Raw genomic sequence first — 26388 nt, forward strand, 5'->3', positions numbered from 1 at the left:
TATAATAATTACTTTTGAAAAATGCTGGTATAGTACTAGGCACTGTACAAAACACAATATAAAGACATCCCCTGCACCAAAGATATTACAATATAAGTCAGACAGGATGCACTGAGAAACCCTGACGAGTGGGCAGTTTGGGGGCAGGGAGTTCCTCTTACTTTAGACCACTTCTTATTGGAAGAGGTCGGTAGCTTGAAGAAAGGTCATTCAATGTACAAGGGAAGCATGGAAAAAGACATGTAAACCGATGTGGGAACAGGAAACAAATAGGGCATTCAAGCTGGTTTTGATGGCAGAGTAGAGACAGGACTTTATATGAGGCAAGAGCAGTGCAGAGCCATAAAGGCGAGGATGAGAATCTTAAATTAGATGTGCCATGCAAAGGGGAGCCAGTGTAGAGATGCAAATGTGGGAGAGGGGTTGGGTGATAAATGGATTGTCGCTTACATCTCACTCTCCACGTGTATCTCATTTTAGACACACACTGTTATGGAGGGGGATTACTTTGTAATGGAAAAAGCTGAGCATTTTCCAAATTAATGGCATTCCCATCCATTAAGGGTACGTCTACATTACCCGCCGGATCGGCGGGTAGTGATGGATCTATCAGGGATCGATTTATCGCGTCTAGTGTAGACACAATAAATCGATCCCCGATCGCTCTGCCGTCGACTCCTGTACTCCACTGCGGCGAGAGGCAGAAGCGGAGTCGACGGGGACACGGCGGCTGTCAACCCCGTGCCGTGAGGACGCGAGGTAAGTCGGCCTAAGATACATTGACTTCAGCTACTCTATTCTCGTAGCTGAAGTTGCGTATCATAGGTCGATCACCCCTCCATAGTGTAGACCAGGCCTAAGTGTTTAAAATTCTGCCTTCAGAAGCACAGGCAAGGTTCCATGTAAAGTGTTAAATCCCGGCCCTACTAAATGTAATGGGGCCAAGAATTCACCGAAGGTAACTGGGAGCTGCAGATGTGCATCCACAGACAGAATTTGGCTTTAAAGACTAAGTAGATCTTTAAAAAAAAACAAAAAACTGTTTTACTGCTCAACACAGGACATTCTACTGAGAGTGAGTTTTGATATGTATTGAATACTGCCACATATAGAGAGAAGAGCACAGCTTCATATTTATGAACTATGCAGCTGTGCTATTCTCTCCATGGGTGCTTTCTTGGTACGGACATATTACTCGAATGGAAGACCAATGAATTATGAAGCACGTTTTCCAAGGACTATGCTACTCGGCCAATCAACATGTGACCACTAAAAGCATTAGTACTGTGATAAGATTGCTGATGATGACGGAAACAGACTGAACACTGCGCTAAAAAACTGTCTTAAAGATCTAGCTTGAGATCAGCTGGGTGGTACTCAATCTACAAGGAGTCTATGTCTCTTTGGGATCTGCCTGGATGATGATATTTATGAGGTGCTACTGTTCTGTGAATATTAAAATTCAGTACAATCATTAAAACTAAGCATTTATCAACATTTAACATAATCAAGAAGTGTTATTTAATGGCTAAAACTGGGAAAAGTTAAAAATTCCTCCTGTTAATCCTATGAAAAACCTGCCCCAATAGTCATTTTTCTCTGGCCAGTCCTCCATGGTAGGTGAAGACTGCATTTCACTGCAAATCTTTGACTTTATAGTTCAGACAAGTAAAAAGAAAATCTTGAAATGGTTGGAATATCAACTGTTACAACAGCTCCAGTCTAAAATGTTTCTCTAGACAGATAAATCATCATGCTGCTGTTCATATTTCTAAAGACACAGACCAGTCAGTAATTCTTCTTTGTTTCCTCACAGTGTAAAAGTCTAGGGCATTCTTTTTCAGAATATACTGGCCCCACTGTACTGCCTGTAAGATATGCCAACCACATCCATTAACACGTATTGTGAAAGTCAGATTCAGCAGTAGTGTTTACAGTGCTTTTTCAGCATTCACAGTAGGCAACTGCAGTAGTACATGCACATTAGCCCACTGATGTCAAATTTAATTAGACTCTGGCCTTCTCAGAAATCACAAGATCGATTTTAACAAGACAATGTTGTGGCTTCATTAATGGCCTCCTTGTGTGCTAGGACAACAGATGCGTGTGACTGTAGGAAAAACAGCCTAACCCAGTCCAGAGACCGAATTGTTTCTTAGTGCATGTCTAATAGGTTGGTCCTAGAATGACTTTTCCCCCTTCTTTAGGGCTTGAGTCCAATCTTTGTTTAGAAGCCTGAGTAACTTGGATAAAAAACAAAACAAAACAGGGGCATATTTCCAAACTTTGGGCTAGATTATGCTTAAAGGCATAGCTCCATAATAGAAAGGGTGAAAAGGTGCACTGCCCTACCAAGAGAACCTGAAGGTATTTATTCTGGCACAGTGCCTCCAGGGACACCAGAGAATCATGGGTCATAGCAGCCACTGCTATACCTTCTTGCAGGGTGCACAATGTGCCATTTATTCCCTCACCACATGCAGGATCAGCTCTGCCATCAGCCTGCCTCATGGAGAGCATTACACCCTGAGCACAGTGACTGGCGTCTGGCCTCTGTGAAGGGTACTATGTGGGACAAGGCTTCATTCACATTCACCCACACACCCCAAATCCTTGTACAGCCCTAGGGGCAAGGAACAATCTGGCCCTATCAGAGCAGCACAATTTAGCACTCATCCTAGTGATGGGCATAGTACAAGAATGTAAACAGAAGAGAATGTGTTGTACTCTGTTGGTTTTGATAGCTGAGTGTGTGTGTGGATTTGCCTGTGGGTAAGTATATTTGCTCCTACCATGGCTACCAACCAAACACAATCAGGGTTTAACCCACATCTACAGCAAGATTGTATCTGGGTTATTTGCATTATTTTGTCTACCTCTTCATGTGCCTCTTTCTGGGTGTCTAGAAAAGGTTTCCAAGGTATTTCTTATTATACATATCTCTTTTATATTACAAAGATCAGAATATTAATTGTGACCAGTACTCTATGAGCCACGTACAACCACTGGCTGAAACTTTAAAGCCTCAGCTCCCAAGTACTGAGGTAATGAGGTAGAAATTTTTCCTCCTCTCTCTAGCTTATTGCTTATTTTCTTTCCACTTACCAACTCCCACAGTAAGCCGTGGTTAATTACTGTATTTTAAACATTCTGCTCACAGGGATAATCTCATGGGAAATGCTTTCTTTCCATGAGGGCATCAGGGGATCAGCAGCTGGGCTTTAAACTCATTTGTGTGTGTCTGCCTTTCCTTTCCTTTCCCCTGCCATCATCAGGTGTTACTACTGAAGTGGCTTTTCTATATCAGCACAGAGGCCAACTACTGAGCACTACTGAGACCCAGAGCAGCAAAAGGTGGGCAAAGGTTAAGCTTATCCCTTAGCAGCAGCACCCTTTCTCCTTCTCACTCATATTGCTGCAGGCCAGCCTGGAGTGAAGCGTAGATGGGAGGCCATTTTCCACTGTCCACCCAGCAAAGTTTGAATGGGATGCATCTGAGTCTTCACTTGGCAAGTTGACTACTCAAAAGAGCTGCATTAGCACAGGGATGAGGTGTTCTCATACCATTCTCTCCCCTGCATTCCATGTAAAACTCACTGACCAAAGCACTGTTCAAGGCTGATTAACTGAAGGCACCATTCAGCATGAGCTCAAGTGGCCACCTTCACACTGGGAGTCTTCTGCTTTGAGGATATGGAATTTGTGAGGGCACTCAGCGTGGAGGGCAATTCCTATGACTGCATCACGCTCTGACTCCTTTGAAAAGCAAATCCTGTACCCTCCTGTACAGCTATTTTCATGTTCTGACTCATCGCTCGCATTGCTTTCACAGCTAGCTAATCCTTTCTATTTTAAATATTCTATTACTCTTCTTCAGAGCTGAAATAGGATCTTACCATCGTGTCCCATTTTGGCAGCATTGAATTTTTAAACAATCCAAGAATAGTCGCACAAGGAAACGTTTGAATCCAGTACTAGTTTTCCTGCATGAGCGCTCACAGAATTATGTTCCCTCAGAGAAATTCAATATTAAAATAGTTCAATTCATTCAATTAAGTAACTTCAGTTACTTAAGCAATAAGACTTGGGGAGGTAGCTGTGACAACTGTTCAATATTAACACACTAACAGGTTATGATACCATGCAGTATCACCACATTAGAGAACCTTGTATTATAAAATGGTTCATTTAAAACCAGAATTCTTCCATTCAGAGAATCAAAAGCCAAGTGTTTCCTTTGGATTCTTAGAATTCCAAGGATCAATATCACCGGGGCATAGAATGTTGGTGATCAAGCTAATGTTTGCTTTGTCCGTGTAGTTTTATAATTTCAATTATTACCTATTCAGATTATTTTCACACTGAGGGATGTATTTTATATACGTTTGTGTGCTTGGGGCCAAATCATTTTTCCACTGAAGTAGATGTGAGTTTTGCCATTAATTTCAGCAGGACCAGCCACTGTGGGAAGACTCTCTCCAGCAATCATCCTGTGCAACTGTTTTGTGCACTGGGGTTCTCTGCATGGAAGGAATGAAGAAAAGGCATTCTTCCCCAGAGACTGCAGACCAGGAGGGGAATCGATCTGTAGCCACTACTCCAGCCTAATGACCGAAGAAGACTCCACCATCCTAGAGTTCTCTCTACAGGAGAGGAGGAGCAGGAGGATCTATGTAGTGACAAATCCTCCATCCCACCCTACCCCACCTATACCCAACCCCTATGCAATCTCCTGAAAGGGGTCCCCCCTTGAAATAGGAGAGGAGCAGGATGTCCCTCAAAGTGTTTAAAACCAGGGAAAGCATGAATAAATGGATTTCAGGAACAGGTACATCTCTCTTCAATCTGTGACTGGTAAGAAAACTTTGCCTCATCCTGTCAGACTCAGACCTAGTCATGGTGACTCTAACTCGTGTGTTTATGACTTCTTGATTATTGCAACTCATTATACTTAGGAATAAAGCCACACGGACTGGAAGAGCTGCACCTGGAACAGAGTATGGCAGCTCACCTGCTAGGCAACACAAGTGAGCACCATGAGTACATCCCCCAATACTTCAATTTCTGCAGAGGCTCACCATTGAATTCAAAGTCTAATTCAGGCTCTCACTGATTACAGATTGAGCTGTGGTTGCTCAACACTTAGAATCATAGAATATCAGGGTTGGAAGGGACCTCAGGAGGTCATCTAGTCCAACCCCCGGTTCAAAGCAGGACCAATCCTCAAGTAAATCATCCCAGCAGGGCTTTGTCAAGCCTGACCTTAAAAACCTCTAAGGAAATTTAGGCTCAAGAAGTCTAAAGCTGGGGACCCAGAACTGAGGCACCCACTGATACAGGCTACTTTTGGAATAAACCTTTTTTCTGATGCAGTTTCCTAATCTGCAGAGGTGGATAATAATACTTAAGCACACTCTGCCATATATTTTGTAACCAAAAACTACATACTTTGTAAACTGTAAGTTAATGTTATTCTTAGGACTTGGAAAGCCCCTCAGTCATTTCTTGGAAATTAAAAGAATCTGCTGTTAAAATAGCAAGAATGGGAAGAAGGATAAAGGAGTTTGAGGTGCAAGTCGTGTTCTCATCCATCCTCCCTGTTGAAGGAAAAGGCCCAGGTAGGGAGGTGAATGCGTAGTTACGGAGGTGGTGTCGGAGAGAGGGCTTTGGATTCTTCGACCATGGGATGTTGTTCTGGGAAGAAGGATTGCTAGGAAGAGATGGGATCCACCTAACGAAGAGAGGGCAGAGCATCTTCGCAGGCAGGCTTGCTAACCTAGTGAGGAGGGCTTTAAACTAGGTTTGCCGGGGGATGGTGACCTAAGCCCAGAGGTAAGTGGGGAAATGTGATACCGGGAGGAAACACAAGGAGGAGGGTACAAGACGGGAAGCTTCCTGATTCATACTGAGAAAGTAGGGCAATCGGCTAGTTATCTTAGGTGCATGTACACGAACGCAAGCCTGGGAAACAAGCAGGAAGAATTGGAAGTCCTGGCACAATCAAGGAACTATAATGTGACTGGAATAACAGAAACTTGGCAAAGGACGTTCACATGACTGGCGCACTGTCATGAATGGGTATAAACTGTTCAGGAAGGACAGATATGGGAGGAAAGGTGGAGGAGTTTCATTGTATGTAAGAGCGCGGTATGATTGCTCAGAGCTCCAGTATGAAACTGGAGAAAAGCCTGCTTAGCGTCTTTGGGTTAAGTTTAGAGGTGAGAGCAACAAGGGTGATGTTGTGGTGGGCGTGTGCTATAGACCACCGGATCAGAAGGATGAGGTAGACGAGGCTTTCTTCGGACAACTAATTGAAGTTTCCAGATCACAGGCTCTGGTTCTAATGGGGGACTTCAATCACCCTGACATCTGCTGGGAGAGCAATACAGCAGTGCACAGACAATCCAGGAAGTTTTTGGAGAGTGTTGGGGACAACTTCCTGGTACAAGTGCTGGAGGAACCAACTAGGGGCCATGCTCCTCTTGACCTGCTGCTTACAAACAGGAAAGAATTGGAAGGGGAAGTAGAAGTGGGTGGCAACCTAGGCAGCAATGACCATGAGATGGTTGAGTTCAGGATCCTGACAAAAGGAAGAAAAGAGAGTAGCAAAATACAGACCCTGGACTTCAGAAAAGCAAACTTAGACTCCCTTAGGGAACTGATAGGCAGGATCCTGTGGGAGGCTAATATGAGGGGGGAAGGAGTCCAGGAGAGCTGGCTGTATTTTAAAGAAGCCTTATTGAGGGCACAGGAACAAACCATCCTGATGTGCAGAAAGCATAACAAATATGGCAGGTGACCTGCGTGGCTTAACGGTGAAAGCTTCAGTGAGCTTAAACTCAAAAAAGAAGCTTACAAGAACTGGAAATTTGGACAGATGACTAGGGAGGAGTATAAAAATGTTACTAGAGCATGCAGGGGTGTAATCAGGAAGGCCAAGGCACGATTGGCGATGCAGCTAGCAAAGGATGTGAAGGGTAACAAGAAGGGTTTCTACAGGTATGTGTGGGACCCTTACTGAATGCGAGAGGCAATATAGTGACAGATGATGTGGAAAAAGCTGAAGTACTCAATGCTTTTTTTGCCTCGGTCTTCACAGACAAGGTCAGCTCCCAGACTGCTGCACTGGGCAACACAGTATGGGGAGGAGGTGAGCAGCCCTCAGTGGTGAAAGAACAGGTTAAGGACTATTTAGAAAAGCTGGACGTGCACATGTCCATGGGTCCAGATCTAATGCATCCAAGGGTGCTGAGGGAGTTGGCTGATGTGATTGCAGAGCCATTGACCATTATCTTTGAAAATTTGTGGCGAACGGGGGAGATCCCGGATGATTGGAAAAAGGCAAATATAGTTCTCATATTTTAAAAAGGGAAGAAGGAGAACCCGGGGAACTACAGACTGGTCAGCCTCACTTCAGTCCCCAGCAAAATCATGGAGCAGGTCCTGAAGGAATTCACTTTGAAACACTTGGAGGAGAGGAAGGTGATCAGAAACAGTCAACATGGATTCACCAAGGGCAAGTCATGCCTGACCAACCGGATTGCCTTCTATGATGAGATAACTGGCTCTGTAGATATGGGGAAAGTGGTGGATGTGATATATCTTGACTTTAGCAAAGCTTTTGATACAGTCTCCCACAATATTCTTGCCAGCAAGTTAAAGAAGTATGGATTGGATTAATGGACTATAAGGTGGATAGAAAGCTGGCTAGATTGTTGGGCTCAACGGGTAGTGATCAACGGCTCGATGTCTAGTTGGCAGCCAGTATCAAGCGGAGTGCCCCAGGGGTCGGTCCTGGGGATGGTTTTGTTCAACATCTTTATTAATGATCTGGATGATGGGGTGAATTGCACCCTCAGCAAGTTCGCAGATGACACTAAGCTGGGGGGAGAGGTAGATATGCTGGAGGGTAGGGATAGGGTCCAGAGTGACCTAGACAAATTGGAGGACTGGGCCAAAAGAAATCTGATGAGGTTCAACAAGGACAAGTGCAGAGTCCTGCACTTAGGACGGAAGAATCCCATGCACTGCAACAGGCTGGGGATTGACTGGCTAAGCAACAGTTCTGCAGAAAAGGACCTGGGGATTACAGTGGACAAGTAGCTGGATATGGGTCAGCAGTGTGCCCTTGTTGCCAAGAAGGCCAATGGCATATTGGGCTGTATTAGTGGGAGCATTGCCAGCAGATCGAGGGAAGTGATTATTCCCCTCTATTCGGCACTGGTGAGGCCACACCTGGAGTATTGCATCCAGTTTTGGTCCCCCCATTACAGAAGGGATGTGGACAAATTGGAGAGAGTCCAGCGGAAGGCAACGAAAATGATTAGGGGGCTGGGGCACATGACTTATGAGGAGAGGCTGAGGGAACTTGGGTTATTTAGTCTGCAGAAGAGAAGAGTGAGGGGGGATTTGATAGCTACCTGAAGGGGGGGTCCAAAGAGGATGGAGCTAGGCTGTTCTCAGTGGTGGCAGATGACAGAACAAGAACCAATGGTCTCAAGTTGCAGTGGGGGAGGTCTAGGTTGGCTTATAGGAAACACTATTTCACTAGGAGGATGGTGAAGCACTGGAATGGGTTACCTGGGGTGGTGGTGGAATCTCCATCCTTAGATGTTTTTAAGGCCCGGTTTGACAAAGCCCTGGCTGGGATGATTTAGTTGGTGTTGGTACTGCTTTGAGCAGGGGATTGGACTAGATGACCTCCTGAGGTCTCTTGCAATCCTAATATTCTATGAATGAAGAAGCAGAAAATTATCACTTAAAGATTCTTGAAAAGGAGGTTGAAAATATAGACCCATGAAGCATGTTTGTGAGCTGCCTTGTTCTGACATATAGATCTGTCCATTTCAAACTTCAAATAAACAATACATAAAATTTTCTTATGACGCAGGTTCCCTAATTCTGGGAAATCTGTGAGACAATCAGAAATCTTGACCTTTGTAATGCAGGAGCCAGATTAATATTCTCAAATAATACAATTTCTTCAGAAAATACTGACTTCAATGGGAAATTTGACCTGAATTTACTAAATACACTTGTTCACTGACACCAGGCCATCACTACACTATGGGTGCTACACATGGGCAGAGGGTGAACCCCCGCTTTGGGGAAGCTAGCCCACTGGCCACGCCCCTTCCACCCAAGGCCCCGCCCTCCCACATGCCAGAGCGCCCCGTAACAGGAGGAGCCCCGAGGCCCCCCCCGCGACTGAGGAGCCCTGTGGCCTGCCCACCCCAGTCATGCCAGGCCACCAACCCCAGTGCCAGTCTGGTCCCAGCCATGCCACTGGCCCCTCCCCCCCAGCTGCTGGCCCCCTCGAGCCACTGGGCTGAGCTGCCCCCTGGATAGGCCAAGTGCCAGGCTGAGATGCCCCGCCCCCCCCAGATGGGCCGAGTGCCGGCCGGGCCAAGCTGCTGTCCCCCTCCCCCCAAGCCGGGATGCTGGGCTGAGCCGCTGGCCCAGCTGGGCTGAGCTGCCCCCTGAACGGGCTAGGCCTCAGCCCCGCTGAGCACCAGGCCAAGCTGCCTCCCCACCCCAGCACAGGTCGAGCGAGCCACCTCACTCCCACCCACCAGACCCTTGCTCCGCCCACCGCTGGCTCGTTGCGTTCTCTCCCACCCCCACAAGAAGGAGGGAAGAGGCGAGCAGTGGCAGGCAGGCAGCAGCAGGGGAAGGGCCACCGTATCCCAGGTGTCCAGCGGCGGGTCGGCAGCAGCTGCGCCAGGACTTAGCCTTCCCTAGCCTATTATACCTGCCACTCTTGGTGCTACAGCTACATAGCTGCAACTCTGCTGCTGCAGCACCATAGTGTAGACGCTTTCTACATCAATGGAAGGGGGCTTTCAATCGCTCTAGTAAACCACCTCCCAGTGTGGTGGCAGCTAGGTTACTGGAAGAATTCTTCTGTTGACCTAGCCGTGTCTACACCAGGGTCTAGGTTGGCTTAATTAAGCGCTATGTGGTGTGAATTTTTCACACCTCTAAGAGATCTAAGTCGAACTAAATTTTAAATGTAGACCAGGGCTATACCAGAGAAAAGAACATAAGAATGACCATACTGGGTCAGACAAAAGGTCCATCTAGCCCAGTATCCTGTCTTCTGACAGTGGCCAATGCCAGGTGCTTCAAAGGAAATGAATAGAACAGATAATCAAGTGATCCATCCCCTGTCGCCCATTCCCAGCTTCTGGCAAACAGAGTCTAGAGACACCATCCCTGCCCATCCTGGCTAAGAGCCATTGATGAATTATCCTCCATGAACTTATCTGGTTCTTTTTTGAGCCCTATTATAGTCTTCACCTTTACAACATCCTCTGGCAAAGAGTTCCACAGGTTGACTGTGCATTGTGTGAAGAAATACTTCCTTTTGTTTGTTTTAAACCAGCTGCCTATTAATTTAATTTGGTGACTTCTAGTTCTAAAAACAGACAGAATAGCTAGTCCTTTCGCCACTAAAGCCTAGAGTGACTTTCTGGAAGGCTCAGGCTTATGGCCCACTTAGGACATTATAGTGACTAAAGCCTAGGGGCAGAGTGCTTAGTACCGTGAGTGGGTCCACTGACTTTCAGTGGGACTACTCACAGGAGTAAAGTTACTCACATGTGCATTTGCAGGATCAGGCCTTCAACTGTTACCAGTAACTGAACACAAGTTTGTCCAATTAACAGCTTTGTTTAAGACCAGATTGCAACTTGCCCTTGTGGGGGGATGCTGGGGGAGGCACAAAACCTTTCCCCGATGAAGCCCTGCCAATGGCCAGCCATAGTCACTGCATTTGAGGGACAAGAGAGACTGATCCCTCTGTGCACACCCCAGGAAGAGAAATCTCCTCAAAGGAAGAGAAGAAGGAGGAAGGACTAGAGCAAGCTAAGCACAGGACTAGGGGTAGCAGGCTTATCTGGAAGTTCACAGTTGGATTGTGTCTCCCCATGGTGAAATCCCTTGCTGAGCTCCCATTGGGGTGTTTCAGCTCTATGTATCTACTCAGGACTGAGTTATAAAGGCACAATATAGCCCTTCATAGCCAAGTATTATAAATGAATAGATTACATATCTGTTGCCCTTTCATCAATCTGAGCAACATTTCATTCGATGAGGACAGTAACATGGCGCCTGTAGAAATCAACAGCAGAGAGTGTGTTGTTAAAAAAAGAGGTGGCGGTTACTTCAGCGCACTGCACTACTACAATCTTGTTTAGAAGAATATTACATTAATGACAGACAATGAAAGTATGGAGAGTCACAGATTAGGATGAAACATAAAAGAGAGAGGATGGTCCAGTGGTTAAGGTGCTAGGATAGGACTTGGGAGACCCAGCTTCCCTGCTCCATCACAGACCTTGGGTAAGCCACTTAAGGCTCAGATCCTCAAAAGGTAAATAAGCACCTAACTACCATTGATTTTAATGGGAGTTAAGTGCCTAAATACCTTTGAGGATCTGGGCTTTAGGGAACTGATGCACAGAGAGGCTATCTGTAAAATGGGGATATTAGCACTTCCCTGCCTCAGAGGGGAGTTGTGAGGATAAATATGTTAAAGATTGTGGAGAAAGTCCAGAGAAGAGCAAAAAAATGATTAAAGGTCTAGAAAACATGACCTATGAGGGAAGATTGAAAAAAATGGGTTTGTTTAGTCTGGAGAAGAGAAGACCGAGAGAGGACATGATAACAGTTTTCAAGTACATAAAACGTTGTTACAAGGAGGAGGGAGAAGAATTGTTCTTCTTAACCTCTGAGGAGAGGACAAGCAGCAATGGGCTTAAATTGCAGCCAGGGTGGTTTAGGTTGGACATTAGGAAAAACTTCCTAACTGTCAGAGTGGTTAAGCACTGGAATAAATTGCCTATGGACGTTGTGGAATCTCCATCATTGGGGATTTTTAAGAGCAGGTTGGACAAACACCTGTCATGGATGGTACAGATAATACTTAGTCCTGCCTTGAGTTCAGACGACTGAACTAGATGACCTCTCGAGGTCCCTTCCAGTTCTATGATTCTATGATTGTGAGGTGCACAGATACCACAGTAATGAAGGTCATAAAAATACCCATGACAGTTTACCAAAGTCCAACAGGGAGATTTAATAAGGCTGTAAATCAAATTTACAATATTTTTTCCAAGTGTGAGCACAATAAAGTGTTATAGTTGAATTAAACTGAAAGAAAACAAAGGAGCAGAGATTACAACATATCTAGATTGTCATCTATTGAAACAGACATGGGCACACATTCAAGTGTCTGAGATATGCACAAATATTAGATAAACTTTCTTCTTCAGCAGTGTAATAAAGCCCCATGTGTGCCTCTGTCAGTGTGTAAATTATGGGCCATCTCCAGGCGTCATATCCATGGAACACCTATTGAATACAATGAGAATTCTGCATGTGAACTGATGTACCTAGTTCAGAGATTATAAGGCCAGAACGGATCCGGTGATCACCTGGTCTCACCTCCTGTATAGCACAGACATAGAACTTTCCCAAAATAATTCCTAGAGGATAGCTTTTAGAAAAAGCTTTTAGAAAAACACCACGACCCTTAGTATATTGTTAATCGTTAATTACTCTCACCATTAAAAAGGTATGCCTTATATCCAGTCTGAATTTGTCTAGCTGCAACTTCCAACCATTGGATCATGCTCTACCTTTCTCTGCTAGATTGAAGTGCCCATTATTAACTATTTGTTCCCCATGTAGATACTTACAGTCTATAACCAAGTCATTTCTTAACCTTCTTTTTGTTAAGCTAAATAGATTGAGGTCCTTGAGTCTATCACTATAAGACATGTTTTATAATCCTTTAATCAGTCTTGTGACTCTTCTCTGAACACTCTTCAATTTATCAATATCTTTCTTAAATTGTGCACACCAGAACTGGACACAGTATTCCAGCAGTGGTTGCACCAGTGCCAAATACAGAGATAAAATAACCTCTCTACTCCTGCTTGAGATTCCCCTATTTAGGCATCCCAGAACTGCATTAGCTCTTTTGGTCAAACCATCACATGTTCAGCTGATTATCCACCACAACCCCCAAATCTTTGTCAGAATCACTCACCGCTTCCCTTTTGTAACCATTTGTAACCTTCAGTCCTTCTGATTGACAAAAACGTATCAGTGTAGGAAGTGGAAAACTGAGTATTTTAATGGAACAATGCAAAGGCTGACAAGCCAAAAATTTCACCATATTCCTTAAAAATGACATTTCTATCAGCATTTTCTTAAGCCTGAAGTGCAGTGCACCTGTAGTCATCCACACCTATTTACATCAAAGCCAAACTATTAGTTTTAATTATTCAGATACAGTCCTCTCCCATGCTCCCTGAACAGTCTCACATCTTGGTGCAGTCAGTAACAAAGAAACTGCTCAGTTCCCTATTGTGATACACAGATGTTTTCAGTTTCTCTCTCCTCCTGTTATTTCCTTAGGAAGGATACTTTAATTTTATACAGCGTGTGTTTACTCTGACCAGCGAATCTATGGCGCTGGATACAATTTGTATGAAATAAACTCGGCGCTTAATTATTATTAGTTAGACATCACCAGCGCGTGCAGTACGCCAGGAAAGACGAACTGACTGAATAACATTATTCCCCAAAATCCACTGACAGGTTCCTAGCAAAAGTAAAGAATTCTTGTCCTACTGGGAGCCGCATTTTCTGTTGCCATGTTCCAGAGTAGCAGCCGTGTTAGTCTGTATCCGCAAAAAGAACAGGAGTACTTGTGGCACCTTAGAGACTAACCAATTTATTTGAGCATAAGCTTTTGTGGGCTACAGCCCACTTCTTCGGATGCATAGAATGGAACATTTATTGAGGAAATATATATACACACCTTTTCATGCTCTCTGTATGTGTATATATATCTCCTCAATATATGTTCCATTCTATGCATCCGAAGAAGTGGGCTGTAGCCCACGAAAGCTTATGCTCAAATAAATTGGTTAGGCTCTAAGGTGCCACAAGTACTCCTGTTCTCTTTTCTTTTGCCAGTTCAGATTCTCTGCTGACCTGTGTGACTCGCCCCTTAATATAAAGATAAACCCAAATCTGTTGCAGACAGGAAGGCAAGTGGCTTGGTGCTGAACCCCAGGTCAGCAGGACCATCAGACCCAGCATAACCCAGAGCTGTCCACACACACACGGTTTCCGAAGGGCCAAGCAGGCTCCCGCAGCCTTGACAATGCAGCCGGGCTCCGCCCAGCCGCTCAGCAGGGCGAGGCGTGCGCGGGTCTGGCCGGGGAAGCCGCGGCGGGGCTGCGAGCGCCGCTGCCCGGCCGGGACCGGGGCAAAGCGCCAGGCTGCGGGGCTGGCCCGGCGGGGGGGCGCGGTTACCTATGGAGATCTCCTGCGCGAAGGCCAGCGAGATGAGCAGCAGGGGCAGCCCCACGGCGATGCAGGTGACCAGCTTGTCCAGCGCCAGCTCCAGCCGCAGCCCCTTGTACTTGGGCTCGGAGGGCTCCTTCAGCAGGAAGTCGGAGAAGACGTACTCGGTGGCGATGTGGGCGATGGCCATGGCGAGCGCGGGTCGGGTCGGGCCGGACAGGGGGCGCCCGGAGCGCCCGGCACGCAGCCTGCCCCGCTCCTTTCCCTTTGCTTCCTGCTCGCGCCTGCCCCCGGCGGCCCGAGGCGCCGGCAGCAGCGAGACAAGCCCCGGCCGGCAGCTGCAGCGCCCGGCTCCCCGCCCCGCTCTCGCTCTTTGTCTGGCTCGCGTCTCCCCCACCTCCGAGTGGGGCCGCGGCGGCGCCTCCCCCTCCCTAGCCAGCGCGCTCGGGTCTCGGGACCTTGCGCCGCAGCCGGCCCAGCGCGGGAAGGAGGCGGGGCCGGGCTCTGCCCCGCGGCGGGCAGCGGGAACCGGGGGTAGCTCAGGCTGTGGCCCTCAGAAAGGGGGGGGCGGTGGCAGGATTGGGCCCCTCTGGCTGGGCGCACGGGTAGGGGCGGTGGCAGGATTGGGTGCACCCAGGAGTGGCTGAGGCCAATATCTAGTCCAAACCCTAGCACTGTCCTTGTGGCCCTAATTTACGATGACCAGATGTCCCGATTTTTGGGTCTTTCTCTTATATAAGCTCTTATTACCCCCCACCCCGTCCCGATTTTTCACACTTGCTGTCTTGTCATCCTACCCTAATTAAGGAGCTTCTGGGTTGATGATGTGGGTGATCAAAGCCCCATCCTTCCACCCAAACAATCTTATGACTCTTCCTCCTTGTGGTAATGGAGGAGGGTCTCTCTGCCTGTCATATCGTTTTGGGGGGAAATTGTGCATATAGAAAGAAGAGGCCAATGGGCCTGATGCTCCAGTCACACTGCTTTTAAGCCAAGGTAGTTTCCACTGTTTTCAGTGAAGTTACTCTTGGCTTATAGTAGTGGGAGCGGAGAAGCAAGCCAAAGATCTCATGTTGCGGAGATTAGAGTAGAGCTCTGAGGGCCAGATTAATCCTCTACAGATAAATTGTGGCAGTCCCCACTGAATTTAGGCTAAAAGGTGCTGAGCCTCGGCACCTCTGCGCTTGGCAGTTCACAGTCCCAGCACCTCTGGGCTTGCTGCATTAGTTATGAATGTAAAAAAATTACTTGAGCCCCAGCACCTCTGTTATTACAAATTAAACCCTGGGTTACTCCCAGTGCTTCTTACAAGTTGCATCCTGTATTTGTACTGCTACCTGACTACTCTCCAGCCTGTAATATCCAATAGAAAGTATGTGGAATGGCAACTAGCTATGACTGAATGTTAATAGTTTATTTGTACAGGGAGAGAAAAGAAAATTCCCCCACCTAAACCATCTGGTCTCTGGCTTCAAAGGTCCACTAACTTTCTGTGGGAATTTTTGTTTTTGGATTGAATCCAGTGAACTCCATTCCCTTGTGTTTATGGGATAACTCCTGCTTTCTCCAGAGCCAGAGGGCCCAGGAGGCATTGGAACCAGACTGCATATGTTACCGGTTCGTTGATTTTTAAGGGGCAACCCACTTTCACATAATAAGAATCTCAGAAATTAATGATGAAAATGACCAATATGTCAAATGCTCTGGCATGCAGAACCCCCATTCACTTCAACTGAAGTTCCACATACAGAATGTTTGTGGGATCAAGATCCTAACAAGACAGCTAACCCACCCTCCTTGTCAGTGTAGGATTGTAGCATCCACTAAAAGGCAGGGATGGTATCTAGCTCTGCTTTTGTTTGGAAAGAGCCTAGCACATTTGGGGCATTACCACAAGCTAAACAATGAATAGGTAAATAAATATTCTCCAGTTCAGCTATAAATGATTTGGTGAGAGGGCTTCTTCCTAGGGAGATTAGGCTATAGTCTGACAGAATTTAGCATTAAGACATTTTCCTGATATTCAGCCTAAAATTTGAAGATACAGGGAGACATGCTGTCCTTAAGGGCTTGTTTGGGATTTGCATCTGAAGTAAGAATGTTATGGTAGTCCAGGGGTCAGCAACCTTTCAGAAGTGGTGTGCCGAGTCTTCATTTATACACTCTAATTTAAGGCTTCACATGCCGGTAATACATTTTAACGTTTTTTAGAAGGTCTCTCTATAAGTCTATAATATATAACCAAACTACTGTTAGGGTTAGGGTCAGGCCGGAAAGCAGGCTGAGCAAGGCTGGAGATCCAGACCCCGGCTGGTAGGGCTGACGAGGGCCGGAGGCCTGGACCCTGTCTGGCGGGGGCCTGCGCTGGAACTCCAAGGGGAAGCAAGGGGAGTGGGGCTGCAGAGGTGGGGACGCTGGATGGCAAGGGGCCAGCAGCCAGAACCCCAGAGCAGCGACTGAGCAGCTCAGCTCGCCGCTGCTCTGAGGTTTCCACGGCTGGCTCCTGCCAGCTGGGGTCTCAGCCCGCTGCCAGACTGGGGTTCCTTCCCCCAGGCCAGCAGCGGGTGCTGAGTGGGACCGGTGGGAACCCCAGAGCGGCGGAGGACTGAGCAGCTCAGCCAGCTCCCGCTCTGGGGTTTCGGCCATCGGCTCCTGCCAGCCGGGGTCTCAGTCTGCTGCCAGCCTGGGGTTCCTGAGTTGCACTGGCGGTGGGACCCCGGCTGGCAAGGGGCCAGCAGCCGGAACCCCAGAGCGGCGGTGGGCTGAGCGGCTCAACCGGCGCCGCAGGCCATCAAAAATCGGCTCGTGTGCCACCTTTGGCACGTGTGCCATAGGTTGCCGACCCCTGTGGTAGTCCAACAAAGCTCCTGGAGAAAACTGGAGCAGTCAGCCCCATATTGCTAGGTGCAGTACACACGTGCAATAAAAAGTCAGAGTCTGCCACAAAAAGCTTACACTCTTAGCATATGGTGAGAGAGAGAAAATAAGCAGGGAGGGAAGGTGGGGAAGGACAAGATAACAGTGAAACTATAGTGTTTGGTACATTACCAGCATGAAGCTTTGCAATGATGTTGAAGGCATTTTGGAATACCCCATCTCTGTTCCACCACAACCACCCAATTCAAATAAAAAAGAGTTCCTGTATTAAAGAAACTGTCAGACGGTTCATACAAATGGTAAACTTTTTTATTATTATATAAAAGGCTAAATTATACCATTCAGATATTTTATGATTCTGTTTTAAACAGCAAACATATGGAAAACAGAAATAAAAATACCTAAATAATGTTGATTTATTTATGGTGCATGATGGGTGAAAGCCTTAACTCTATTTGTGTATAGTACGCAAGCATTCTGGACACATGAATAGTATTTAACAAAGAACAAGAGACCTCAATGCTAGTGGTTACATAGTGGAAAGAAACTAGTGTTTAGAAAATGTCTGTGGTTCCCTGAATGCTATTAGGTTTAGCCAGCTATAAAGGAAGCTTTAAAAGTAATGATTGAAGGAGTGTTTGTGGTACAATGTACAGTAAAAGCTGTTTTATCCGGCACTTCACCAACTGGAAAGCTCTATAAACCAGCATTTCTGATCTTCATTGAAATTCTGGTTTATAGTCTGGTTGGTGTGGAGCCAGCAGGTGGTTGGGGCGCAGGAGGGGGTGTGGAGCGCAGGCTCTGGGAGGGAGTTTGGGCATGGGAGGCAGTGTGGGATGCCGGATCTGGGGGGCGCTCACCTCGGGTGGCTCCCCACAAGCGGCGACCTGTCCCAGCTGCTCCTAGGCGGAGGCGCAGCAGGCAGCTCTGTGCACTGCCTCCGCTCGCAGGTGCCGCCCCCACAGCTCCCATTGGCCGCGGTTCCCAGCCAGGGGGAGCTGCGGAGCTAGTGCTCGGGGCAGGGTGGAGGCAATGCATGGAGCCGCCTGCCATGCTTCCTCCTAGGAGCAGCCAGGACAGGTCACCGCTTGTGGGGAGCCACCTGAGGTGAGTGCCCCCTAGATCCAGCACCCTATACCTCATCCTGTGCCCCAACCCGCTGCCCCGAGCCATCTCTCGTGCCCCAACCCCCTTCCCCAAGCCATCTCCCGTGCCCCAACCCCCTGCCCCAAACCCCATCCCGCACCCAAACTCCCTCCCAGAGCTTGCGCCCTGCACCCCCTCCCGCACCCAAACTCCATCCCTCTTATTTAACCGTCATTTTTCATTTACCAGCACCTCCCATTTCCCCAACATGCCGGATAAAACAGCTTTTACTGTAATTGCTATCCTAATTCTGAGCCCAGTCCTGTAACTAACTCACACAAGTCATTGTTATTGAAAGACTTCTTGAATGAGTAATGGTTGGAAGATCGGGCCTCTTATCTAGAAAGTTTTTTGTTTTGCTTTTTAAAGAACCATAAGAAAACAAAAGAATAAAGGAAACACTGAGAAACATCCCGCACTTCAAGGATTTTGTTTAACACCTTTTATCTGTTGGTGATCTGGGCATTAATCCAGAACACCATTAACCTACATTCAAAGTGACTGTCAGTAAAGTTCCCTACAAGGGCGTAGCATATTTTTAAATACAGAAGAGAAAAAATGACGTTATGCACCAAATCGAATTTACACTGAAAATCAAACTCAGTTAAATTATTTCACAGATAAAAGACTGCTTTAGTTCTGGAGTTCATCCACCAGGGTTGTAGGTGATATGAACATCCTTGTGGCAGGAATAAACAATAGCTTATTCAAAATGAGCTGTAAACATTCAAGTATCACTATATATAAGGCCTGATTCTACCACCCTTACTAACACTGAGTAAATACTTAACTTCCTGAGTAGTCTCATTGAAATCAGGGAGTAAACTACTACTCAGTGTAAGTATGGGTCACAGAATCAGGCCCACAATAAGCAGTAGTTATAGAACCAGACGACTTTCTCTTTAGTAACCCAAGGCCATATTTTTTGCTGTGTTTTGGGGGCCAGAATTTTAAAGGTATTTAGGCACCTAAAGATGCAGATAGGCACCTTGCTACCTAATTCAATGGTAGTTAGGCCTCTAAGTGCTTTAAAAAAATCCCAGAATGCCTATCTGCATCATTAGGTGCCTAAATACCTTTAAAATTTTGGCCCGCAAAACATAGCAATCTCATTTAATAGGATAAAGGAAGAGAACTCTTAAACTTTTGGTAGATTCAGTGGGCCAGATTCTGTTCTCAGACTGTATCAATCCAGAGTATCTCCAGTGAATCAATGGATTTGTTCCAGATTTACACTAGCACAAGCAGAATCTGGCACACTGAAAATAGCTCAACATAGAGATCCCATTATGCAACTGTTTTATCACAGAGGCTATGGGCCAGATTCTGCCCTCACGTACACCCATGCAAACCCATTGCACTCAGTGGAAACACAAAGATGATGAACTGAACTTGAAGGCATCATTTGGTCCTGCGTATTACTTTTTTAAGACACAAGATTCTGTTAAAATCTCTTTAAAGTCAATATGTTTGCACACATATTTGGGAGTAATTCACAATTAGAGCTGTGTAAAATTTTCAATATGAAACCAAAGCCACGCAAAACTCACCTGTTTTGGGTTCATTAAGAGCTAGTGTCTGTGGCCTGATCCAAAGCCACTGAAGTCAATAAGAGTCTTTACATTGACTTCAGTGGGCTTTGAATCAGGCTCCTCCTCCTGCTCACATTAACTATAGGGGAAGCCCAGTGAGCCCTAGAAAGTTAACCCATGTGGGTCAACATGTTCACTGAGGCTTATCAATCTTTTGAGGGAATCTAGGGCCAATAATAGGTTTTCATAAAAAGAAATGTCTGGGCTTTATTGTGGGTTTGACTAGGTTTCTCAGTGTGTTTTACTGTTTATTTGAACCAGAATCTCCAAGCACAATGAACATGAACTGAAACAGGAGAAGAGGTTTGCATGAACCCTTTACCCTGTTGAGTTTCTCATTGCTCAAGTCACAACTCAATTCAAATTCTAAAAATAAAACTGTTTGACTACATTTTAAAGCATTAAAAGAATCAGAAGCTTAACACATTTTATCAGCTCTCAGAGCCAAATCCTGCTTGCCTAACTCAAGTGAGCAATCTCATTGATATCAGTAGGATCTCTCAAGTATAAGGGCAGATCTACACTACTGCTTATGTTGATATAACTTACATCGCTCAGGGGTGTGAAAAAGCCACCCCCTGAGTGATGCAAATTACACCAATCTAAGCCCGGTGTGTCCTGAAATTAAGTGGGTAACACTGTTGGTGGGAGACGCTCTCCCGCCAACATAGCTATCACCTCTCACAGAGGTGGAGTAATTATGCCGATGGGAGAGCTCTCTCCCGTTGGTGTAAAGCATCGTCACCAGACGCGCTACAGCAGCACAGCTGCATTGATGCAGCTGTGCCGATGTAGCGCTTCTAATGTACACTAGCCCTAAGTCTGTGCCTGCTCCCATTGAATTCAATGGCACAACTCACACTGACTTCAACAGAGCAGAATCAGGCTGCAAAGACAAGCAGGATATGGTCATCAGGGCCTAAGCTTGCAGCCTATGTCACACGTGACTTATGGCTGCAGGACTGGGCTCTGACTTTGTAAACTTCACAAACATATACCTTGCCTCAATATGCCAACAATATACAATGAAATCCAACAGAGCTCTATAAACGGTGTCCAAAATACAGATTTACAGGGAATCAGTTGGGAGCGCACACTTGCGTTGCACAGACCTGTAGTATGTCCTTTTTCTCTGACAAGTGATGAGGATGATGAGGATTAATATTATTGCCAGAAGAACAAGTCCAACAGAAAAAAGGGCTATGAGCGTTGAGCTAGCTTCTCCTGCACCCAGAGCTTTGCCTAAGAATTTGATTCCTTCTCTGTCATCACCTGTCAAAACGAGAAGTAGCATATGAGACATCTGTACATCCATCGGCTTAAGTTTATATTATTTAAATAAAAGGAATCCATACCCTTTACAGGAGCCCGGTGTTTTACATTAATTGAGTCATATGCTGTGGTTGTTACTCCTCCTTCTAAAGGAACTTTGTTATCTGTGTAAAAAAATTAAAGCTTACTTAGGCTGAAAACAGTATAAAGAAGCATTTTTTAATGGTCTGAGAAAACAGTGAATGCACCATTTATTCTACCTGGGTAACTCAAATAGAAATTCTGATTAGTCCAACAAAGTTTCTTGCAGAGATTGCCAGTAGCTCAGGGGTAGTTTTAAGGGCAAAATTTCCCTTTCTTATGTAAGTAGAGTCTGAATGAGCTCTCCACTGACATCTAGTGATGGAAAAGGATTTCAGGAGCTGATTTCGTTTGCATGGGCACACCCACCCTGCCTAGGTGCTCAGCATGATGGGATTGCTTGTCCAAATGATCACTTTTGGCTGGTGTTGGATCCCCAGTCTCCTCGTTATTGGGGCAGGAGTAATAAAGGATTGTTATCCTTGTGTGAATTGAGGGCAGCAGAACTGTACTTGGCATAGCCCTATGGAGGGAGTCACCCTGAACTCAATGGCACTCGCTAGTTAGGGGACATGGGTTCCACAGCCCAGTGAGCTGAGCAAGGGTTTGGGTCAATAGCCATAGATACTATCTGAGTTTTCTGCTCTCCATTGTGTAATAATGATTTTACTCATTTAGTACTGATTTAGACTCATTTGAGAGTCTTGTGATATGCTACAGAGCTGAAATCACTGATACCTAGGTCTAAGTATTAGATCTGCTTTGGGAATAGTGTCTCTGATGCAAGAAACTACCCAGTGTACACCAGCAGTGAGGCTCCCGAACAAAGAACTGCAGTCATTGAGAGTTGTGTTAAGTGGTGGGCTCTGAAGACATCTTGGTGAGTGGCCAGCAGGGTGGCTGTTGGAGAGGCACAGTGAGTGGCCAGCAAGGTGGCTGTTGGAGAGGTGCAGTGATTGACAAGGTGGCTGGTGGAGAGGGCCAGAGCAGAGCCCTGCAGAGAGGTGTGGTGATTGGGCAGCTGGCAGAGAGAGGTGGCGAGTGAGTGCCTGAGCAGCGGAGCATGTAAAGTACCTCCTTGCCTTCCCCCTCCAATCAGGGTGGGAGGTGAACTCTGGGTCTGCGCTGACCAAGGACAGCAACTGTGAGTGGGGTGCAGAGAAGGGATGAGGGACTTTTGGGTTGCTGGACTTAAGAACCTCAGGGGAAAAGGACACTGCCCAACTTACTTGGGGTTGGGTCTTTTGCTCATGGTCTATGTTTATGAATCCTGTTTGCAGTGTTTTCCCGAATTAATGCTGAGTTACTTCCTTCCTTTTATTAAATTTTTTTTTGCTACACTCAGACTCTGTGCTTGCGAGAGAGGAGGTATTGCCTCTTAGAGGCGCCCAGGGGGTGGTGTGTAATTGTCCCAGGTCACTGGGTGGGGGCTCGAGCTGGTTTTGTGTTGTATTGTTGAAAAGGAACCCCTAGATACTAAACCCGGCCCTTGTTGCTGCCAACTCTGACTGGCAGAAGGGTTACACCTATAAACAGCAGAGAGCTCGGTTGCATTAGTTCTGCATGCTTTCACTCAGATCAATAGAAGTTTCACACCCAGAATAAGTGCAAATTACAGAACTGATTCACATTGGACAGTGAAGGGGAATTTCAGCGTAACCCTTACAATTACTGTGGGCAAAATCCATTGTGTATTCCTCCATCCCTTGCAGAGGGGGGGTACAGCAGCCACTGAATGTGCTGGAGCAGCTGTGGAGCACCTGGTCAGGGGAGGCTTTCTTTCCCCACACCCTGTGGACATTCCCAGAGCACAGTATCATTACCCCAGCTGTGGGCAGGGTTTGCCCGATAAACATATTTCCATGTAAGAATGTGCCCCCGGGAAGAGTTTATAAATTGTCTTTTTTACCAGAAATGAAATAAAAATGTTCTCCGCGTGTAAGATTTCCAAATGACTTGATGGGAAAAGCTCTCAAGGATAACATGAATTAGACGGGCTTGCTTTTGCATTAGCTGTGTACTCACAATTCCAACTGGAAGCAATGGGCATTATTCACTGGCAGGACTTGGTCCAATGTCTGTATCTAATCTTCTTCATCACCCTCCCAAGGAGTTTTTCCAGCTCACTTGCTATAGGTTTTTACTTCATTTTTTCTAATTTTCTTTTGTATTAAGAAAGTATTTAAAGAGCAGACAGCTTTTCTTTAGGGCTATATTTTCAGAGAAGCTCAACACTAGAGATGGTTGAAAAATAACTGCTTTTTCCTCCTGTGGAAAGTTTTAAGTTTTGGGCAAGTAACTTGACACTAATTTGTCCCTGCACCAAAATATTTCAATTCTAAAATGCCCCCACAGTGCCTCATGCTCTCATTCTCCTCTATATGCTGGGCTACCTGGTTGGACTACATCTTCCATGATGCACCTCGGTCTTCCTTCTAGGTAAGGGGAGGCAGTGCCTCATGAAAGTCACTTTGCCATGGTACAACATGGTAGATGAAGTCTGGCAGGGAAACCAGGCTCACAGACAATGGGAGCATGAAGCACCTCGACTACAGATCCCATGAGGCAGTGCGGCAGCATTTCAGAATAAAAATATTTTTATGTTTGACTGAAAACAGGTGTTCAGTTTGTCGACAAAAAAACGGAACTTTTCTATGTAAAACAGGCACTTCGAAAAAAATTAATTTAGTCAAAACCCCAATTTTCCATCAAAAAAAACGTTTTGACAAATTTTCAGTCAGCCCTAGTCAACATGCAACAGCTCCCATTTAGTAGCTAAATGTACCGTTCTATTGGTGTTTAAACTGGAAGCTCTCAGTCTAGCCACAACTCGAGGATCTCAGCATCTACTTAAGGATGATTCCAAAACTCAAAGCTGACGTACACAGTCAAATGGCAACTCTTCTCTGTGCTAACGGCCCAGGCCAACACTTGTAGATGAACTTGTACCACACCTAATGAGAGCTTGATCAGACTGACATTTAGGCTACATTTGCCAGGTATGAAGTCAACATTCCAAAACAATCACTTTGTATCAGAAGCTGTGACAATGATTTATAAAAATAGGCTGTTAATGTGCGGTAAAGAGGCATTTAAAAGAAAATGAGTTTAGAGCAGAAGTACAATGTTCTGAAGCTGCGCCTCCTCCCATTTGACATAAAGATAGTGCTGTGCATTTACGGGGACTTTCATCAGAGAGGCTCAAAAGACTTCAGTTACTGAGGACCAGATTCTGCCAGCCTAATTCACAGAGAGCAGTCATTTACTCTTACAATCCTCTGCTCTAATTAAAGAGCCACACTCAATCCAGTGTAAAATTCTCTCTAGTTTTAAGGGCTGCTGTAATGTTAAAATTGTCATGTGTCCATTAATTTTTGTTGCCTCTGTTTCTGGGAGCCCAACTTGAGACACCTGGGCCCAGATTCACAAAAGTACTTAAGCTCCTAGCTTACGCTGATTTCAATGGAAGCTAGGTATCTAAATACCTTTGTATATCTGGGCCCGTGTGCCTGATTTTAAGTGCTGAGCTCCTGCATCTGCAACTGACTTCAATAGAAGCTGAGGAAGCTAACTGGATCAGTTTTAGATCTCACTCTTGCATGATCTAATAGATCTTGTTCATCTCTAATTGCTATAACTGTATGCGACATATTCACTAGTTGCTTGTCTGGTTTAGGCTAGTAGAAACTCTTGTGATAATCCCTGGTGGCAAGACTTGTTGCAGGAGCAGGTTATGGTGACACAAAGCAACTTCAGTTCCACCTACAGGAGATATAAAACCAGCACAATCCCAAGAGTGGTTCTCTTCAAGCAGTACCCATTCGAGGAGCTCTTGTGGTTCTCCAAGAGATTTAAAATTTGCAGAGGGCAGCAGTGATAACACTGCCTGTTCGCACTGCAGTGTAGGTCCACTCCCTGGAACCAGACATTGGAGGGGCATGGAAGCATACAGTAATTTACTTATCCCTACACTGGCAGTGCTGACCCAAGCCTTATGTTTCTTCCCATCTGCCATTTATCTGAACAGCTGTAATACCAGCGCACAGTCATGAAATGGCATTTTCAAATACTATACCTGATTTGCTGATGGTAAAAGTTGTCTCCATGCCAGCATGAATGTGGTCAGCTACATGACAGTGCAGAAGCCATGTTCCAGGGTTATCCGCTATGAGTTCGATTGTTTGAAATGTCCCAGGGAAAAGGTCATACACATCTGCTCTGTGATCATTATCCGTCTGGGGCAGGACAAAACAGCATCATGAAGACTTCCGTTACTACACCTGAAACAACGCATTCATGTTCTGACTAAACTGTAAGCTTTTTGGAGCAGGGCTGCCCTCCTTGTTATGTGTTTGTACAGTGCCTAGCCCAGTGGGGATGGGGCCCCGGGGCAATACAGATTAATACAAATGATTTCAGGTGCTATGTTAGCAACATCAATGACGCCCAAAAATACCACACCATGGTATTTGTTTTAAACCAAGCTCTTTAAATAGTTCTTTCAACACATAAATACAGAACACGGGGCTTCACTGAACCCTAGAATAAGCAGGTGAAATTCCCACTGACTTCAATTTGTGTGAACCATCCTCCATTGTCCTGTAGTACATGCACACCTTAGCTATTGATATTCATTTATATTTTACCATACAAAGGCATATGAACCAAGAGCTTTACAAAATTCTAACTAATTCTGCAGTATTCACATGCAAATCTCCCATTGATGACAAAACATGTGTGTGTGTGCAAAGGCTGTGGGATCAGGCTAGAAGCTAGAAGTTCTTGGAAAAATTTCCCATCAAAATGTAGATTTTACTTTGTTTTTACCAACCTTGAAGATGAAGGTCTCTGCGTGGAAATGGACTGTATGGATATCGATTTCATTTCCCATTCCTATCAAGTACCAGTTTGTGTTTGCACCTTCTTTCATTATTAGCCCGTGGAGATTGTCATACACCCTCCCATTAATTGCTGAAAGAATTACAAAGTGAGAGTGATTCACACTAGTGGACTAAATGTGTCCAGTGAAGAGACAGAGCGCTGAGGGTGCTGAAGAGAAACACCAGTACCATACCCTTGTTCTTGCTTTGTCTTTGCA

General features: G+C 45.8%; 2 protein-coding genes across 2 annotated transcripts in view; both read right to left on the reverse strand.

Annotated features, from left to right (window-relative positions):
* Positions 1-14512, reverse strand: part of PANX1 (pannexin 1) — a 45020-nt gene extending 30508 nt beyond the window's left edge. Inside the window, exon 1 of the mRNA XM_065423435.1 lies at positions 14332-14512. Within this exon, the coding sequence (XP_065279507.1) occupies positions 14332-14512 (181 nt within the window). The remainder of the gene's footprint in view (positions 1-14331) is intronic.
* A 6494-nt stretch (positions 14513-21006) lies between these two features.
* HEPHL1 (hephaestin like 1) overlaps positions 21007-26388 on the reverse strand; it is a 63632-nt gene continuing 58250 nt past the window's right edge. Inside the window, exons 17-20 of the mRNA XM_065409870.1 lie at positions 26122-26261; positions 25366-25525; positions 21293-21373; positions 21007-21209 (exon numbers count right to left, since the gene is read on the reverse strand). Coding sequence (XP_065265942.1) covers positions 21007-21209; positions 21293-21373; positions 25366-25525; positions 26122-26261 — 584 coding nt within the window. The remainder of the gene's footprint in view (positions 21210-21292; positions 21374-25365; positions 25526-26121; positions 26262-26388) is intronic.

Source organism: Emys orbicularis, chromosome 1 (assembly GCF_028017835.1).
Source record: "Emys orbicularis isolate rEmyOrb1 chromosome 1, rEmyOrb1.hap1, whole genome shotgun sequence".
Taxonomy (NCBI): domain Eukaryota; kingdom Metazoa; phylum Chordata; order Testudines; family Emydidae; genus Emys; species Emys orbicularis.